This window comes from Rutilus rutilus (genome assembly GCF_951802725.1).
Source record: "Rutilus rutilus genome assembly, chromosome: 25".
Classification (NCBI taxonomy): Eukaryota; Metazoa; Chordata; class Actinopteri; order Cypriniformes; family Leuciscidae; genus Rutilus; species Rutilus rutilus.
Window position 1 is genome coordinate 18,709,724 of NC_140229.1, and position 19,797 is coordinate 18,729,520.

Consider the following 19,797-nt stretch of genomic DNA (forward strand, 5'->3'; position numbering starts at 1 on the left):
GGGAAAAGAGACAACACAAAGACAGACACACACACACAAAAAACCTTAAGGCAAGAAAGATAGCGACAGACTGACTGAAGTGTAGGAGGATCTAGAATATGGTCTGTAAAATATCCTGGGAATTCACTAAAGCTTGAAATGCAGCCACATACCTGTGGAGTTTACATAGTGTTGTTTATTTGCATTTAACACCTGGATCACTAAAGTAATTATGCAAATCAGGTAAAGACAAACATATCTCATTCCCTAAATGACTCTTTAAAATGATAACTTCATTTGAATCATGACTTGAAAAAATCATAAGTGGTGTGATTTTGTTGGGAAGTGCATCTGCATTGAAAATAAATATATATCTAAAAATAAAGCTTAAAACTATTTCTCTAAACACTTTAACGCAAAAATCCTTTTAGGGCTGAGCGATTTAGGAAAAAGCTTCACTGTTAAAAAAAATGAAAACAGATTATTGGAGTATGCTTTACAATATGCTATTTCAGTATTTCTACTTTAGAAATTTTGTTGAATTCAATGTATTACTTGCCATTTCTTTTTAAGTATTTGTGAAATTTACAAGCAATTTCTGAGTGAAAATTGTTTCAAGGTAAATCCTACATCAAATTTTTTTTTTCTTCTGTTGCAAAATGTTTATTTTTAATCTCTCAAGGCCACATTAAAATAAAAATTGAGTTTATTTAATTAGAATATTTAATTTATTAACTTCTTAATTTCAAGCTTTTTTTTTTTTTTTTGATGGGTTGCTGCTAAATAAAAATATGCGCCGTGGTTTCAGAGTGAAGCTCGGCACTGTGTTCATTTACATGCATGCAACTCACGATATCAGGTGTGTAAATGGCGTATTTCACTTTGAAACCGGTAGTGCATATATTTATTTACTTATATTGCAGCCTTCGCGATTTGACAATTACACTAAGCCATGTTGCGATATTGATTTTATTTTGATATATCATGCAACCCCTGTTTAACACTCCATCATTTGATTGCAATTTGACGAATTTCCACTTCCATAATCAATATAAAATGTACACAAACATTTCTTCTAAGGTTGCTCATCCCTTTGTCTCCCTGTGCGGCTGCCAGATTGGTGGTGTTGCAATTTCCTAACATCTTGCAAATTGAAGCAAGCAGACAGTTGCTGTCTCTTACAAGCACACAGTTATGATGGACTGCCAGACGCAGAGCGATTGCTCTCAATCAACGAGAGCAACTCTACACCTCAGTCACTGTGGTTAAATTAGATCTGTTTCCCCCGTCTGCCATCACAGCCCTTACGAGAGACAGATTCATGTGGGCTGTCATGGGATTGGCGGTCACATATAAATGATCACAGAAATAAATCATGGTTAAGAAAAGATACATTAGAAACATGGTTTGTGTTGTTTTCCCCCATTAACATGTTGGAAAGTCTTCTGGGAGAGAGTTAGTATGATGAAAATGTGCTAATCAGAGCCTCTTGTTCAATTAGCAACGTGTTCGTAAACATAATGTAATCAAAATATCTTTTTCTGATTGCCGTCTTTTAACACAATTGCAACGCAGTGCTTGATTTTTCAGTCTGGACAAAGACGTTTATTAACATTAGCTCCAATTAAAATGCTTCTCTGTGTTATTCTGGATCCACTTTAATGAGATGTTGGGTAATTTGCTAAACATTTTATAGATGGACTTAGTGACAATTTCCTTCCCAACAGTATCCAAGCTCCCTTTTTTGTCCCTTTTGTTATAATAACCCTGGTGTTTTGTAATTGCTTTGCATTTCCTGGCTCTTAAGATAATCACATTCAGTGTTTCCCACAGGGTTTTGTGAGACTATATGAGGGGTCAACCGCGGTCCCTCTAGGTATGCCTCTATCCACACTCTGTATCTATATTTTTCCTCATGCTAATAAGTGCTAAATAACTACTTTTACAGAGGTATATTGTTGAGAACATTGTAGCATACCCTGTACACAACCTCATATGCGCGCTGCTTGTGTGGATGCAGTCAGTATTGACTGCAGAAGATGAGGTCATTTGATTGGATGTCATCTATTAGTCCTTTTATGGCATTTTGTCTGTTAGAAATACATGTTTTAAAGTGGGGTAGAATTAAATGAACAGCATTTTGTTCATGTACCCCCTCTTGAGCTGTTTTAACTAAAAGCAACTTGCACTGATATATCTTAAAATATGTCAGTGCAGTTGCTTTCTCCCAAGATGCACGCCATAGGCACGTTTATAAAAGTTACCTACTTGTCCCAACTGAACTATGGCCTAATCCTGGCTTAATCTAATCTTTTTAACATCTTTTTATATTGTTATGCTTGTCAAGCATTTACTTTTCAATTGACCAACTGGATGGCAGGCTAAAATTTATTTGTGTGTCCTCTCTTCAAAAGGCTAGTTCACATGTTGGCTTGTTGCCAGAAGGCTGTCTTGTCAAAACTGAGGTCAGAGTCCCTTCTGGCACTGGTTGCGTTACGCAGACATAGAGATGGCACTGTGGGGCGCACATAAAGTTATTGGATACCCCACAGTCGCGAAATGGCTAAGCCTTAATTATGGCTTTTAAGAAAACAAAGTAGTAGTGTTAAATCGGAGAGATTCTTTAATAGATTGGCAATTTCATGGAGAGCCAGTCACTGGGGTATTAGATCCAATTTCCCAAAGTGCTGCTTGATTAGAAGCTATAGCCACCTAAATCAATACCAAGGGATGATCTGAGACCTATGAGTTATTCTATACCATATTCTTCCTGTCTGTGCTTCCCATTTTCCCCTTTCCCCTCATATGGGAGTCCATTTTGTGTTTTCCAATGCTCTTTAAAATGTGTATTTCTATTCAGTCCTGTCCTCCCCTTTATAACACTCTTAATCCAATGTATACAGTATCCCAGAATCCTTTGGTCAAGAGTGTCAGCGAGACATTTGCTCTTCCAAAATCTAGTGAGCTGCCTTCTTAGGCAGAATTTTAAGGCATTCTTGACTCTGAGGCTGAACTTAGACGTACAGTGTATTTTAAGAAAAGTATGTAAACATAGGGCTTGTGTACTGTTAATATGAAGCAATTTTCCGTTTTGATATTTCACAGGTGTTTTATGCATATTTTTAATTACGAGTAATTATTCCTTTCCATTTTTCATTTCCTTTCCTTTCCATTTTTCTACAGTTTTTTTTTTTTTTTTTTTTTTTTCTAGTGTAGGCAACTTACAGTAATCATACTGCCTTTTAAGACATCTTAAGACAAAATCTAAGTTAGCATCCAATGCATCATTTGCAGGGAAGGCAATCCCAGAACACGGCGATGAGCTCTGTGAAAATATAAATCCAAGATGATCACAGATGAAATGTTTCAAATTAGCATATACTGTATTTCAGTACTGAGACAGAATTGACAAAACTAGCTAATTGTAATTAAACATAATTTGACCTAATATTTGAATACGTTATGTTTTTATGCTTTAAAATGTCACATTAGCTTAGCAACATGCTAACATCAAAACAACATCTAAATCTAAATGCTAACACCTAAATTGAAGATGGTCGCCGTTGTGTTTGTTGAAATGTTGCATATCTGCATATTTCTACTGTGAAAGAAATGATCAAATGAAATTATAGGTTTGAAAATAAAAATATTGTTTTACCCAATATTTGTATGTACTATATATTTTTTTTGAATGCTTGTTACAGTTTCAAAGCATTATTTCAGCAATATGCTACATCAAACTATTGAAATCAATTGTGAATTGCTTCTCTCATGTGAAGCGAAATTTGTTGTTGCTCAAATTTTTCCAAGTTGCTCCCTTATGAGGTTCAATGATGGTTAAATGCTTTCTTAGAAGGTAGCTGCCTATGAAGACAGTAGGCAACAATGCAGCTTACTACTTTTAAAGTCACCATAGAATCAAATTTGACAGTTTTTGTTTGGGAATATATGGAATATTTATTATAAATGATGTATGCGTCCACATCACGGATAGGAAAACCCATCACTCACATGAGATTGCAGCATTAGCAAATCACAATCATCCAATCAATTCCCCATGGACAAAATCTAGCAGATATCATCATGAAACTTTCCCAGTTGATTACCTACATTATGATGAGAAAAAAATGTATTACAAGTTTTCTGTAATTTAATGTTTAAATATGCAAATAAGGCAATATCTAATTAAATATGCACTAACTTGCATATATTTTAAAAAATCTGACTATTGGATAAAGCCAGGTTAAAAAATATTTTTTCATTGTGTTCACATATTAGATGGGAAAAAAATTACAGAGGGATTTATGGATATCTACTTTTGTTATCCTGTAAATCAGAAAATACTGTCAATAGCTTTAAAAAAATGATTTTCGCCATGTTTTTTGGAATAAAATGTTATATAAATCAGGCTAGGAATAATATATTTACAAATCCCTCTGTAAATGTCTTCATAATATAACTAGGTACAAGACTGGAAAGTTTGGTGTATATCGGTGCTACTGAAAGTGGAGATTTCGGACTTGGAGTATGAGAGAAAAGTCATTTTGAGAAAACGGGCTTTAAAGATTTATCATCAGCCAATGAGATTGCGCATTCAGCCCTTTTACTTTCACGATTGGTTGCTGATAAAAAGGAAATGACCATATTTGGATCCGACAGCATTGTACAGAAGAGAGAGAGCTTCCTAACGGTGCATGTGATGATAGGGTGCCGGCAGAGATCGCGGAGCAGCATGTTGATTAAGAACGCCAACTTTTGTTGAATTTATGAGAAATCTACAGACGCAAACAGACAAAGTGTAATAAAAAAAAAGACCTAAATGTGTATTTCGGACTTTTTTTCACCACAAGTCTGAAAGAAGACAAATATCCAAAAATCTCAAAATTGACCAGTAAAAAAAAACCCTGATGTTTTTGCCTGCCGTGTCTCGCCTTAAGAAGCCATTTTACTCGAATATACGGCATGGGAAGAAAAGACTATCACAACTTCTGTTTCATTCCAACTTCAAGAACAGAGCTGTTACCTTTCTCATCTGTCCTTCCTATTTTATGTCATTATCATTCCACTGTTCTTTTTTAGCACTAAACGGCTTTTCATTCAGTGCTGATTATGCCCTCATTTCCAGCCCAGATCCACTACGAACCTGCCCTGCCAGCCGAGCGCCAGCGCCTCATCCAGTGCCTGCCCATGGGCCACATGACGAAATTTATCATCACGTACCCCACTGTGAGTAACACGCATAACCCATCCACTTACCCACAGCCGGCTTTACTGGCTTTCCCTAGCGCAGCGCAGTGCAGTTACTTCCCCTATGGCTCTATTGCATTATATTCTATAATGAAGTTAAAATGTGCAAAGGCATGGAGAGCTGTCTCCTAGTGCTCAGTCTACCATATTCAGTATAAGCCCTCACTTTAATTTAATATTTAATTTTGGTCCTGCATTGACTGGAGAAACCACCTTAATCAGAGGATAAGGCTTGCCTGTCAACTGTGAAATGTTTACTTGAATATTTTCTATCTTTTGTATATAAATTAAGATCATGGGTTTCATTTATTAACAACTTGTGCATAAAATGTGATAAATATTGATTCAATAATAAGTTCACACTTAAATTGGTCATAAATTTGATTACAACCAACTGAAACCAAACATGCACAAAAATCACTCCCAGTGGCCTCTGAAACGTAGATTGTGTTAATGTGAATTGATTATTTATATATTTTATTATGCATTTAATAAATATGTGAACCTACAATTCAGGGAAATAAAATGATCGATCAAATCTCTTTTTTTTTTCAGGGAGAAGCTTTTCTGTGCAGCACACTCAATTATTAGTGCATGAAAGCCTGCCTGAGTGCTTAAAAGTGTTTTAATTTTTCTTATTATCTCTAATTGCATATATACATGAATTATGGATAACACATGTATAAATGCAGTTACATATTGGAGCCCCATAAGTATGCATCAAGTTTGGTATATGAATAAATGTAAAAATATAAATGAATATATTTTACATTTATTTATTTAGCAAATGCTTTTATCCAAATCAACTTACAAATGAGGAATACCACATAAGCTATTTTTTTATTTTTAAATAAGGTGCTTAAGATAAAGTGCTGTTTTGGAAAAGTACTAAATATTTTAAATTGCACATAGACAAAATGTGATTATGAATTATTTAACCTTTAAAATACTATTAGTCTTTTTCTGTCTTTACATAAAGAGGTTGATAATGCATGCATTTATATTTTAGTTCAAACATTTTAAGAACAAAGTAATTTATTATATATGTGTTATTGTTTTAGTTTAGCGGATAGTTGTTACTCATCATCATGTCATATATATATATATATATATGTTCATCTCAACATTCAAAATTCACTTTTCAACGGGCCACGTAGCACCTCAGTTCGAAAGGACATATTGCTTGAGAGATGATCAATATGCAGATAATGCATATAAATTCTCATTAATCTACAATTGAATATTTACATTTATGCAAATATAGTTGACATTTATGCAGATATTGTCAGTTGTCAGCATAGTGCTTGTCTCATTTAATCAAGAATGAATGCTTTTCATTTTTTTTAAGGGATGCTGATTCTCTGCATTTTTGATCTGACTTCACAGGCGTTTTGGAAGGAAAAGGGTTTCTCGGGGGAAATTGTGGTTCGCCCCTCCGAGTGCTGCCCTTTAAGCGTCACATTTGACGCCACCAGCCCCAAAGGCAATCCTGCGTTGGTGGGATTCATCACCGGAGTACAGGCCCTTGACTGGAGCGAGAGAAAGGTGAGAGACAGAGAATGAGAGCGGGGGTTTATGAAAAACAGAGACATACTGTACAGTGAGCTGAATTGGAGTGAGAAATGGAAAGAGGGAGTGTGAGATAAAGAGAAAGAAGTTCATTATGTTCTGGTGTCAGGTCTATTCTCGGTTTTACACTTTCATAGGAATACTTAGACAGTGAGTCAAGAGGTGAAAATAAATACATTTTGACATTTAGTTGCTCAAAAACTGCCCTTGTAAAGCTTTTCAGTCATAATACCCTGCTGAAAAGAAATACAGACAGCTGCTCACAACCGTTTGTTGTGTTTTGGATGCTCATGTACTGGTTTGCTTCATCTATAGCTGAACTTGAGGAAATCTATAATATGTGGAGAAATCTGTTAGCATTCCCATTTCAAAGTCTGTTTCATATTTTTAAGAGCCTTCAAAAACAATCTGTCTACTTATAGAAAACAATATAAAAGTTCCTTCAAGACAACCCTTACGAAAAAAAAGTATACTTCAAGTTCATTTTATGAAGTATACTTGAGTAATGTTCAAGTATATTTTTAAGTATACTTTATGTAGTAAATATACTAATGTCAATATGTACTAGTAGTACACTTGTAAGTGTACTATTTTAATACCGCTTGGGACTAAATTGGCCCACTTGAAGTATATAAAGTATATGTTTAAGTGTACTATAAGTGTAACAGTAGTAAACTTTAAGTGCACAACTAGTTCATAATTATGTTTCTCATTTGTACTGCAAGTGAACTTATGAGTATACTAGTAGTTTACTATTTTAATACTTGTAGCAACTTTGAAGTATACTCTCAGTAAACTACTAGTTTAGTAGTTTTATACTACAAGTTTTCTTTAAGTGAACTTAACATCATACTTATAGTTTACCATTTATATATTATTTTTGCTCTTTTAGTGTACTCTCAGTAAACTACTAGTTTAGTAGTTTTATACTACAAGTTTTCTTTAAGTGAACTTAACATTATACTTATAGTTTACTATTTATATACAATTTTTGCACTTGCAGTAGGCCCATACTACTATGTTCAAATGTTATTTTTTATACTTGAAAAATACCTTTAACTCTACTTTAATTTTAAAAACCTTTTATTAGGTCATGCATCCTTTTTTATCAACACTTGAATGTTGGCAAGTTTCATAAAGAAAGGCAACATTTTAAACAAAATAGTTGAGAAAATCTCATTTTTGTCAAAGACTACACCTTGATCAGATTCAGAACGATGATCAAACACAGATGGAGTAAATCGAGTCCGACACCCCCACAGCTTCAGTCGTTTTCTCTTAATGGGTTACGCTTCATTTAGAAACATTAAGCAGTTTTAATTTACAAGCTGTTTAATGTTTGATGATCACATTATTTTACATTTGAGTGAGCAATCTTCTATCACTTGTTTCAGCTTCTTCTTCTCCTGTGTTTTGATCCGGAGATTCTGTACTAGAAGATGTGTCATAGCGCCCCCTACCGTATACCAGTGAAAACATGGATAGCTGGAAAATTCAGTCAATGTGGGGAAAAGTTGAATTAAAGTAAATTCCTATGTACACCAGTGGACTAGCCTACACACAAATTCAGATACGCAGAATTAGAAACATATCTGTTTTATATCAATATTTTAATCAATATTTTCAAACAAAGTTTCAGAAGACTGTATATGAAAAACGATGTAAAAAAAGTATATTTAATAGGCTACTCGATCAAAAGAGTTAACACAACTACAAGCCAAGTATACTTTGAATATTTATACTTTTAAGTATATCTCGATCAAAAGATTGAGTACAAGTATAGGCCAAGTACACTTAAGTGTAATTTAGTATATTTTTGAGAAGTATATAAAATGTAGACTGAAAGTATGCTTTTAAGTATATCTCGATCAACAAGTAGAGGCCAAATATACTTCGACTTTTCTGTCAGTATAAGTCAAGTATACTTAAGTGGAATTTGAAGTATATTTCTGAGAAGTACATAAAGTATATTTCTGAGAAGTATATAAAAAGTAGACTGAAAGAATACTTTCTTATTTTTTAGTTTAAAAGAAGTATACTAATAGCACACTTGAATAAACTTCTTTTTCGTAAGGGAAGTCATTTCACTCAAGAGTTTTTTTTTTTTTTTAAAGGAGTCATGACCTGTAATTTTCACTTTTCCACGAGAATCAATGTATGTTATGATTGCCTAACGATTATACACTGGCCGGGAAGCCGATATTTAAAAGTGAAGCGTTTGTTTACCCCTGGGTTCGTAAACCAGCCCACGTGCACGCGCACTCAAATACGAGATTTTAATTTCTGCCCCAACTTGACGTCAAGACGGGGCAGGATATACCATATATGGACACCGCAGACCTATGCTGCAGGAAGCCCGCCCTGCCCCTCTCCCCCTCATATTCAGTCGCGAAAGATGCAGAAACGTAGTGCACACGTGAGTTGCTGTTGACTGCCAGAATCAACATGTAAATGTGTTTTCTCTCCCAAGAACGGACCAAGCTGTCAGGGACCAGTGGATTAAATTCATTTTTAATGACGCGGTTCCTGCAACCCTTCCCACTGGCTTAACGTTAGGTGTCTGTGCTAATCATTTTACGCCGGAATCGTTCACAAATTTGGGGCAATATCAGGCGAAGAATTGTATATTATATAACTATGACAACATATAATTGTATTGATTTTTTTTATAGAATAGATAAGGATAGATAAATAAAACAAACAGTCAAGTAATAATAAACATAAAGAAAAAGATCACGTTACATGTCTGTAGAAGAAAAATATTGAATGTCTAAAAAACCACAACGTGAAACAAGGCAAAAACACCACATGATAGCAAACGTTGATCTCAATAACCACTGTAAGCTGATAAAAAAAGTAGACTACATCTCCGTTAATGTAATCTACATTAAATAAAAGGTATAATGTATGTCTCAGTCAAAATGATTGTCTTTACCATTCAGAGACATCTTGATGTAGACGTCCTTCCATCGACTCTACATCTTCCCTTTCCAGCTCAGGTTCAGAGTCTGGCTCATACATGTAACGGTTGAATTCCGTAGGTCGCGGCCAGGTCGGGTTCATTCACAACTTGCGCCATGATGTCATTTTGGAATGATATGCTGAAGTTACCTGCGGTTTCAACCCCCCTCCTTCCTGCCACCAATCAACGCGCCCCTCATTTGCATTATTAAAATGACCGTCCACGACAGCCAAAATATCGCATCAGATCTCGCGAGACAATAATGCCTTCAGAAATAAGGGTCAGAGGAGCTCTGTGTTTATTTTTTTTCCACTTTTCTTTTTTAGAAGGGCCTGAAAGACTATAATAGAGCGTGGGTATCCAAGGTAATACTAGGTTATGACTCCTTTAAACACCTCTCGGGCAGCTATTTCAGTCATGCAAGTACATCTCTTATCTCTATGAATGGGGAAACATCAAATTCTCCAAAGCTGTTCACCAAGCTTACGATTAAACTTCATATTTGAAATCACCATTGAAATCTAAAAAAAAAAGATTAACTTTTCAGGCTGGACCAGTCAATGCGCATGTGCAGTTCTATGCGTGCGTCTCAGAACACTGACTTAGCTTCTAACGGCAGCAGCAGTGAATCAGTGACTTTACCATTTAGCGATTGCACTTTCTCCCATTCATAGGAATACGAGTACGAGCTACATTTTGCTGAAGAAAATCATGGCTATGTTGGTCCACCAACTAGACCAGCACCAGTGTTGTTAATGTTAATGTAGATAATTAAAAAATGTTTTCAGTAATTGAAATAAAGGTGAAATAATGTCCAATATAAATATTAGATGAAAAACTTTGCAGTAAGAGTTTGTGCATGAAGGCACCTCATGAAACTGATTTCGGACAGACTTCTGACACAGCGTAACAGTTTAATGATCTACAGCAAAATAGAGCGAGCTTTGGTGAAAACTAAGCAAATATTTAATTACTATGATTAATTAGAGTAATTTCTTGCTAGGAATGACATCAGAAGTGGAAACCATTGGTCAGAAACCTACATTTACACGCAAACTGACCAGCAACCGCAACTTTCAGATGCCATCTTTATTTTTTTAGCTCAACTGTCACAGAATGGAAAGCACAGGATTGTGGGATTGTGGGATATCAAAGGCAGCGAAGGCAGCATTAAAGGTTGTATCAGTGATTTCAGGCCCCAATAAAAATTATCACATTCATCTAATCTTTCCTAACGAATCCCGCTAGCTGCCCGCCCCATAAGCATGCCGTCAAAAAAACGTGTCTCTGTAGGCAGCCTAGGCTCTGAGATCTGCACACAAAAACAATTGGTTTCACCAACCACTCAAAACCAAAACAAATAGTGTTCCAACCAATCACCGACAGGGGGAGGGTGTTGTGAGGTTTTGAGCCAACTTCTTCTTCAGCTCCGACTTTGCGTGCAGCCGTGCACGAGCACAAAACGATCGTTAGGAAAGATTAGATGAATGTGATAAAAAAATTTGGGGCCTAAAATCACTGATACAACCTTTAATACACAAGGGGTAATTGGGAAACAAGACACCCTGGTCTTGTGTGGACTTTGATTGTTCCCAGGTATGTCTTGTTTCATCTTTCAACAAAATTTTCTTTGTGAAACTCTACATTATACCTCGGTTTTGCCTCATTTACAAAACAAAATGATGAACAAACATATAATCATCCGACGCGATCTGGGCCGTCATAAAATAAACCACCAACTTGTTCCTGATGCTGGTATTCTTCTGAAGTCTCTACAGAAATGAGCTAATGAGCTGTTTAAACTGGACGTGTCAAAGCGAACGTTCTTTAACGCTTCCTTTTACTCTTCCATTTGTCCTGTTGTCGACAGACTCAAGTGCGTGGAGTACAGCAAAAAATGAACGGGCATCTGTAAACTGTATCCAGTTGTCAGGGTTCTGTCACTTCAGTCTGTTAATTCTTGGTTTGGTCAGAACCCTGACACCAGTGTAGACAGCGTCATTGATTATAATGGGTTCTATTTGCTTTTGACGCAACACTCACATTCATTGTAAGCGAATGTCAGTCTAAGCGTCTGAATGACAGTGGGCAGGGCCTATGGTGCGATGATGTATAACTATTCGTCCATGTCTTGCTCTGGAGGTGGTCATATGCAAATTTGTTTGCCCATGTGATGTCAAAGATCCCACAATATCTGAACGAACCGTTTTTGGAGCCTCTTATATGTCAAAAGATCAAGGCAAATATGATTTATGATGCCATGACCCCTTTTAAAATAGGAATGTTGTCTTGGCAACTAACTGAAATAAACAAGTTGAAGTTGAAGTTCTAAATGTATTAAAACTCAAATTTTAACTGAAAATATAAAAACAAAAGTTAATTCAAAATCTTATTTTAAAAATATTATTGTACAACTAATACTAAAATATAAAATAAATAATACTAAAATAACACTGACACCAATGTTGCTAACATGCTAGTCTTAGCTTGTCTTTGTGAGTGTTTGAGCCAGTGCAATGAAGGACAAATTTATTTTCTCAGCATCCTAATCTGATTAGCGATTAGCTAAATGTCTTTGCTACAGAATTAAACTGGAAGCCTTATCTTGGGAAAACAAATATTTCCAGCTTTGAGTCTTCAAAGGGTCTTTTCCTGACTGATAATGTGGCAAAATATTGATTTATCTGTTACGCGATGCTAAATCAAACAAAGATAGCCACACATCCTGCATGCAGAAAATAGCTACTGTAGCCTAAAGCTAAAAACCAGATGAGACCAGAACTCCCTCTTCGAGATGAGCTTCTTATGATAAAACTCCCATACCATCCGTAGTCATGCATTATAGACAAGAGGAGTTCTTCTAAGCAACTGAGTTTATGGTTGCTTCATTCATAATGAATCAGATGGGACAAGTCAATCTGGTTCTCATCTACTAATACAAGATTACTATTTTGTGTATGGTGGTATTTAATGCTGGAATAACCAACCCATTTTTTTTACCTCCATTAATGAGTTTTGTCTGTAAAATGTCTTGTACTCTGCAAAGCAGTTGTCGCCAAGCTCTGGGTTTTCTTATACAGATGTCCAAGAAGTCCAGACTGACTACTCAGCACATTATGCCCAAGCCGTGTGCTTTCTGCCGTTACTCCACATTAACTTCACATGAATGAGCTGGCAAAATTTTAAATGCGAACATGAAGTGCATAGTGCAATTTTGTACGGTTTGTTTTATGAGCAGGCATTAGAGGCTAGCCCTCCAGCTCCTTATGGACACTTTTATACCATCCACCGCATATGGTTCCTCTGCCGCCCTGCCCCCTACCTGGTGCAAAGCCATAATTGTAGGCTGAATTATGGTCTAGGACACTTGGTTCAAGTGGAAGTGTTCACAACATGCAGATGCAGGGTTTTATGTGTTCCCTTAACATCTGTCACTCGTTGGCATAGTAACAGCAGGGGTGCGTGCCCCGGCCCGTTTCTGCCCATAACTCATAGAGAACAGAGACCGAAAAGGAACTGAGTTATTCAGATTGATGTAGGTTGGAGAACCGGGCTCAGCCCATTTCCTGCCCTTGTGAAAAAGTACAGTTTAGCGTCATTTTAAAAAGAGAACTTATTAAGGACATAATATACTTTAAAAGAATATGCTTTAAAAGAATATATGTAATGTTTTCGGACACTTAATTGTTATTTACTATTAAATTAGAGTGTATTCTAAGATATTTTGAATACAATTAGCTGAACTTTAGAGGGCTTTTGACATGTAAGTAGGACTTAAGTACATATTTTATGTCATTTTCTATTTTACTTCTATTGTCTTTGAAATATGGTAAAAGTGTACTGTTGAAAGTACTGACAAACATTTATGGTTAACTAAAATGTACTTAAATGTCATTTGTAATGAAACTTATCTTTATACTTAATTAGTAATGATGAAGTTGTAATGTAGTGCATTTAAAATATATTAACTTTAAATGTAATATCGAATAGCACAGTAAAATAAAAAAATTATATTTTACATGTGCTTTAGTGTGTTAGTTAAAGTCCCCCTGTAGTCAATATTTTTTTCCCTTAAAACTTACCTTTGATCACCAAAATTACATATTTAATCATTTTTCCTTGAATTTTTTTTTTGTCATGCCTTAAAATAGCTTGAATGTAACTCTACACCATTGCCTCATTTAGTATATGCGGTTCTATGAATATGCAAATTAGCCCTGCCCCCACTCACTCACACCAGCTCAGAGATCCACTCGTTGATGATCACACGTTGAAATGATTGGTTACAAGGTAGTTTGTGATGTCAGAAACACCAATGATTTCAAACTGCGATTTTGAGGCTGTCCACCGCAGTTTTAAGGAGAAAATACTCAGCAATGGAGCTGACTTATGAATTTGTACATGTTTTGTCTTAAAGTGCCCCTATTATGGATTTTTGAAAATGACCTTTTATGTAGGGTGACCATACGTCCTCTTTTTCCCGAACATGTCCTCTTTTTGGACCTACAAAAATGCATCTGGCCAGGATTTCTAGATCCCTATTCGCTGTTTTTTTTGTTGCTTTAGGTCCCGCCTTCTCGCACGCCACCATTGGTCGGTCCGTCGGTCGGTCATATACGTAACGCAAACATTGATCAAACTGCATCTCAGTCACTACCCTCAGCACCACGAGAGCAAGAGAGAGACAGAGCAGCGCTTGCTTGTCAACAGTGGCACATGCACAGCGTAAAAAATAGGCCAACCGTAAATTCACAGAAAATTCAGGTGTTTTCATTTCGGTAGGGATTAGGGCTGGGTATCGATTCAGATGTTACAATTCGATTCGATTTTGATTCGCAAGCTCTCAATTCAATTCGATTTCGATTCTCGATTCAATTTTCGATTTCGATTCTAAATTCGATTTCGATTCCACTCAATAAATATAGATTTAATACAAATCCTATATTTATAATAAAAAAAAAAGAACAGTGAACATAAGTTTACAAGTGGTTAATTAATAAAAAAAAAATTAAGAGCTACTTTTTTAGAATTTTTTTTTATTTTAGGTACACTTGGGTACATTAAAACAGAACCCAACTCTATATTTCAAATGCATACAATGAATAGACAGGATTTTGATGCAAGATGAAAGATTGATGCTGAAAATTGGATTGATGCTCTTTTTTGTCTTGTCGCGCATGAATGGTTTAAAAACATTTGCATGAAAAAAAATCGATTTTGAATCGACCACATTTTAAAAAACGATTAATGTTTATGTTTCATTAGTCATTCACGCTAGAGCTCGGCTGATACAGTTTCCACATGTTCACCACAATAAATTAGAAAAAGAATCGGTAAATAGATAAGTACAAGTAAAATAATCGGTTTATTGTTGGACATGCACTTGTTAATGCGGATGGTGAGGAATTACAGTTGCAACATCCCATAATGTACCTCAAACTGAGTAGTGTATCACTGAGAAATGTTCTGCTCGAGTTGTCCTTGCGATGGAGGTTCGGTTTGAATAACTATTTCTTCCAATGTTTCATCATCGGACTCGCACTCGGATTGATATGGTAAAATCGGCGTCATTGTTCGTCTCTGTGTTTAGTTTACGGTATAGGAAGCCTCAGGACAAGCAGAGCTGACGTTATTATGGCAATGGGCATTTTTGTTTTCGACGCACGCTGTAAACAGTAAACCAATCACAACAGACTGAGCTCTCTGGCCAATCAGAGCAGAGTAGCTCGCGGAAAGGAGGGATTTAGAGAGATTGATTCATCTGACGAGTCGTTTGAGAATAATTTTGAATGTGGTGATGTGCAAATGTATATTATGAGGAAATTAAACAGTTTTTTGACCTTTGATGCATGTAAACCTGCAGACTCCAAAACAACATTAGGAAACTTTAAAATAGCATAATAGGGGCACTTTAAAACATATTAAAAACACCACGTAGACATATAAACAACATTAAAAGCTGGATTTTCACAACAGGGAGACTTTAACACATCAAAATAAGTGTCCTTCTTTAAAGGCTTTCAAAAGATGATTGATTTAAGGATTTAAAATGTACTTTAAAATTAAACTTTTTAATTGACATTGTTACAAAGTTTGCTTTTTAGAAGTGTACTTATTAAGTGTGTTAAGAAACATAGTGTTCTCTCTTTAAGTACACTTAAATTGGCCTTTTATTTCATTAATATATTACATACAAGTAAAGTTTTTAATACAACTGAGATTTAAAGTACACAACAAGTGCACATTCAATAAGACCAAGCACACTTCTTTTTCACAATGACAACAGTGCAGTTATATTTTAGCAGCTTTGGCCTTTTATGATATGATGATAAACAATTTTTTTTTACGTTTTTCTCATTTTAGATGGAGGAGAGAAGAGATGCTGTCATCTCCAGCCTGGTAAAGTACCTTGGCCCGGAGGCATCCACCTACATTCACTATGGGGAAAAGGTATGTGGTGAATTTCAACCAATATGTTCACTGAGTCAGATAATTTATAGTCATTGTCTTGCAAAACCCTCCACTTCAGCTTTATTTACGAACAAAATATTTTCTGAAAAATGAAAAAAGACACTCCCCAGATAGCATGTAATCATTGAAACAATGTTGAGTAAGTGTTGATGCGTCAACGCTAATTACATTGAATTAACATTACAAAGTGATGTTGCTTTAGCATCACTCTTGCACCCTCAGTTAATGGTGAAGCAATGTTGAGATTTCAACCAAAAATCAACGGTAATAGCATTGATTCACCTTTACAAAGTGATATTTTATCAACATGTTGAACAAAAAATCAGTGGTAATGCTATTGAATCAACGCTACTCTATGATGTTGAATCTACATCACTGCTGTTGAATCAACACTGAAATTAACAAAAATAATCTTTGGTAATATGGTTTGATCAATGTTACAATGTGATGTTGATTCTAAATACATTTTGTGGAAACACTGTTTGACATTCCTTTTCAGTTGTATTTTCAATGTTGCCATCTGATGTACCAAGTTAATGTTGAAACAACATTAATATTTCAACTACACTTCAACAAATTCCTGACCATTTCAAAATTTGGCGAAAACCTTTTAAAATATAAATGACACCTTTCCAGCTGTTGAGTCAATTTATTTTATTCAATCAATCAATGACACAAATATATTAAAAGATATTTTTTTAAAAAAAAAGAAAGGGGGAGAAATAGGACAAAAGCATTTCAACCTTCAAAAATAAAATTGGCTTCAGAAGTCTGATATCATAACTACAGGTGGTCCAACGGTTCTGGTTTTTAAAAATCTGTCTTTCTTCAGACTACTGCCTCTTTTCCTTTGGGTTCTCTGAAATTTGAAAATGAAAGCATGATGTTACTCAAGAACAAGTCAGTTCAGTTATCATACATACAGTCACATTCAAGAATGTTAATATACTAAACACAATATGATTAACTTTTTTTTTTTTAAGTTGCTAAGCACAAAATATTCTAACTACGATTATAGTATCATTAAAATCTGTTTATTTAATTTATTTTTCTAAAATCTATTAATGTTTCAAAGTCAAAAGAAAACACTATGGCAGGGGTGTCCGATTTTATCTCCAGCCCTAATTAAACACACCTGAGGCAGCTAATCAAGGTTAGGTTTCATTAGGATCAATGAAAACTTTCAGGCAGGTTTGTTGGAGCTAAACTCTTCATGAAAAGGAACAAACACCTCTGAGCTATAGCCATTACCTATATCTCAGTTCATTTTCTGTGAAACTACATAGCATTCAAGTTACAAGTTTATCTTGTAGAATAAAAGATATCTTTAAAGGGATAGTTCAGCCCGAAATGAAAATTCTGTCATCATTTACTCACCCTCAAGTTGTTCTAAACCTGTATGAGTTTCTTTCTTCTGGTGAACACCAAACACAATATTTTAAACATTGTTGGTAACCAGAAAGTTGACGGTGGCCATTGATTTCCATAGTAGGAAATAAATACCACGGAAGTCAATGGCTACCATCAACTGTCTGGTTACCAACATTCTTCACTCTATCTTCTTTTGTGTGTGCAGAAGAAAGAAATTCATACAGGTTTGGAACAACTTGAGGGTGAATAAATGATGACATACTTTTAATTTCGGGCTGACCTATCCATTTGAAGCTGCAGATTCACCTTACGTAGACCTTAATCTTTTTAAATATCTCAAAATAGCCATGTCAGTCACTTGGCTCTGATGTTTTTTGTTATTGTGTTTCAGTGGAAAGAAGCTAAACTGAATGGAAATCAGTTACATTTCTCAAATTTAATACAGATTCAGGAATATGAATGTTTATCTGATTAAGCAGTGATAAGGCACAGGATATCATCAAGTCCCAGGTCAGGTGATTATGCTGTCTGTCACCATGAAGTTATGATTGTCTGCACCTGTGCTTGTTAGTCCCTGATTAGGTTACCTTCCTCCACCTGTACCTGTTTAGCTCCATTCTCACTCTGTGTATTTATACTCCCCGTTCTGTTCATCTGTTGTCAGTTGTTGTATGTGGTCACGCTTTATATGTTGCTCACCAGTAAACTTTAATGTTGTTTGATTATTCATCTTCCTTTCAAGGCAAGGGAACAACTGACCCTCTAAATGAGTATTTTATTACAAGAAGATAAACTCACCTGCACTGCACCTCCTTCTTTGTCCTGAGATCTGACTGTGGCTGGGGTATCTAGTCATGATGATCCAAAATGGTGAACGCTCTCTCACCACTCGAGAGCCTGAGGCATCCACCGAGAAGATCGAAGTGCTGGCGTTTGGGCAGGCGGATCAGTCCATCGCAGAGCCAGGAGTGGACATAGACCTAATAGACCTGTGGTCGGCGGATCCTATTCCCACCCAAGTCCCCACCCTCGTATCATCAGTCTCTTCACCGGTTCCGTCCGGAGACCTTCTTCTGCCCTCTTCCTACTCCAACATCCTGAGTCCATCTCCATTTCTGGTTTCGGCCAGTCCCTTAGATCTGTCGGCACCACTAGTGTCATCAAGCTCCTCGGCTCTGCCACCGCCGCAAGCTCCGTGCGGCTCACCTGCCTTGCCATGGGCCTCTCCTACACCAGTGTGGCGTAAAGGAGAGTCCCCAACTACGCATTGGGCCTCCGGGCCCTTGTCTCCACCTCAGCCTGTCACCTGCACCTTGCCTCACCACTCCCTCGTCACCACCACGGTCCGGCTGCCTGGAGACTCTGCTGGGTTCCATCGAGACTCCGCCTTCGGCAGTCGACGCCCAGCTGCTGACACGGACTTCTGGGGTTCTGGCGATGCCTGCACCCCTATGTCATCATCGGACTCCTCCCTTCCTCTGGCTTCCCCGTCGCCCCGGTCAGCCGGATCCCCGTCAACGCCTCAGTCCCATGAGTCAGCGGCTGGGCTCCAGGCTTCCAGTGCTTCAGAGTCGCCCTGGTCTGTCAGCCTCTCTACTATGCCGGTTCCTACCTTCACCGCGGTTCCGCCTCCGTTGTCCGGACCCTGGATTCTGCCTAACCCGTCACTCAGGTCTCCACCCTGGCTCCTCCACCTTCAGCTCCACCAAGGTCCACCGACTCCTCAATGTCATCACCATCCATCACCAGCTCCACGCCCTCCACCTAAGCCTCCGCCTTGTCATCACGGCGCGAGGACGCGCCTACCCGAGGTGGGCGTAATGTCACCATGAAGTTATGATTGTCTGCACCTGTGAAGAATATAGAAAAATAGATGGTTTATTCAAACACTTTAACTTTTTAATCTATCTAATTACAGTGAGTAACAACACAAATTAAACGCAAAGCATGCAAAACAAAGGAACAGAAATGAGGTAGATGCACCATTGTTTGAAACTGTGCTAGAGGTGTCATGCAAGTATGTAAGGTGCTTCAACAAACAAGACGTCTGTATAGATACACCTACTGTTTTTTCTCTCTAATGAAGCATTAGACTACTGAGAAATGCACATGCAAAACCAAAATGGGTGTTGGCCAATTTCAAACTACAATAAATGTTTTTCAACAGACTTGCTAAAATCATGAAGGCCCACGCCTAA

At 36.7% G+C, this 19,797-nt stretch overlaps 1 protein-coding gene across 1 annotated transcript in view; it reads left to right on the forward strand.

Moving 5' to 3' along the window:
- LOC311285537 (putative flavin-containing monoamine oxidase A) overlaps positions 1 to 19,797 on the forward strand; it is a 60,638-nt gene that overhangs the window by 23,970 nt on the left and 16,871 nt on the right. Inside the window, exons 8-10 of the mRNA XM_084401210.1 lie at positions 5,105 to 5,205; positions 6,613 to 6,771; positions 16,121 to 16,207. Coding sequence (XP_084257336.1) covers positions 5,105 to 5,205; positions 6,613 to 6,771; positions 16,121 to 16,207 — 347 coding nt within the window. The remainder of the gene's footprint in view (positions 1 to 5,104; positions 5,206 to 6,612; positions 6,772 to 16,120; positions 16,208 to 19,797) is intronic.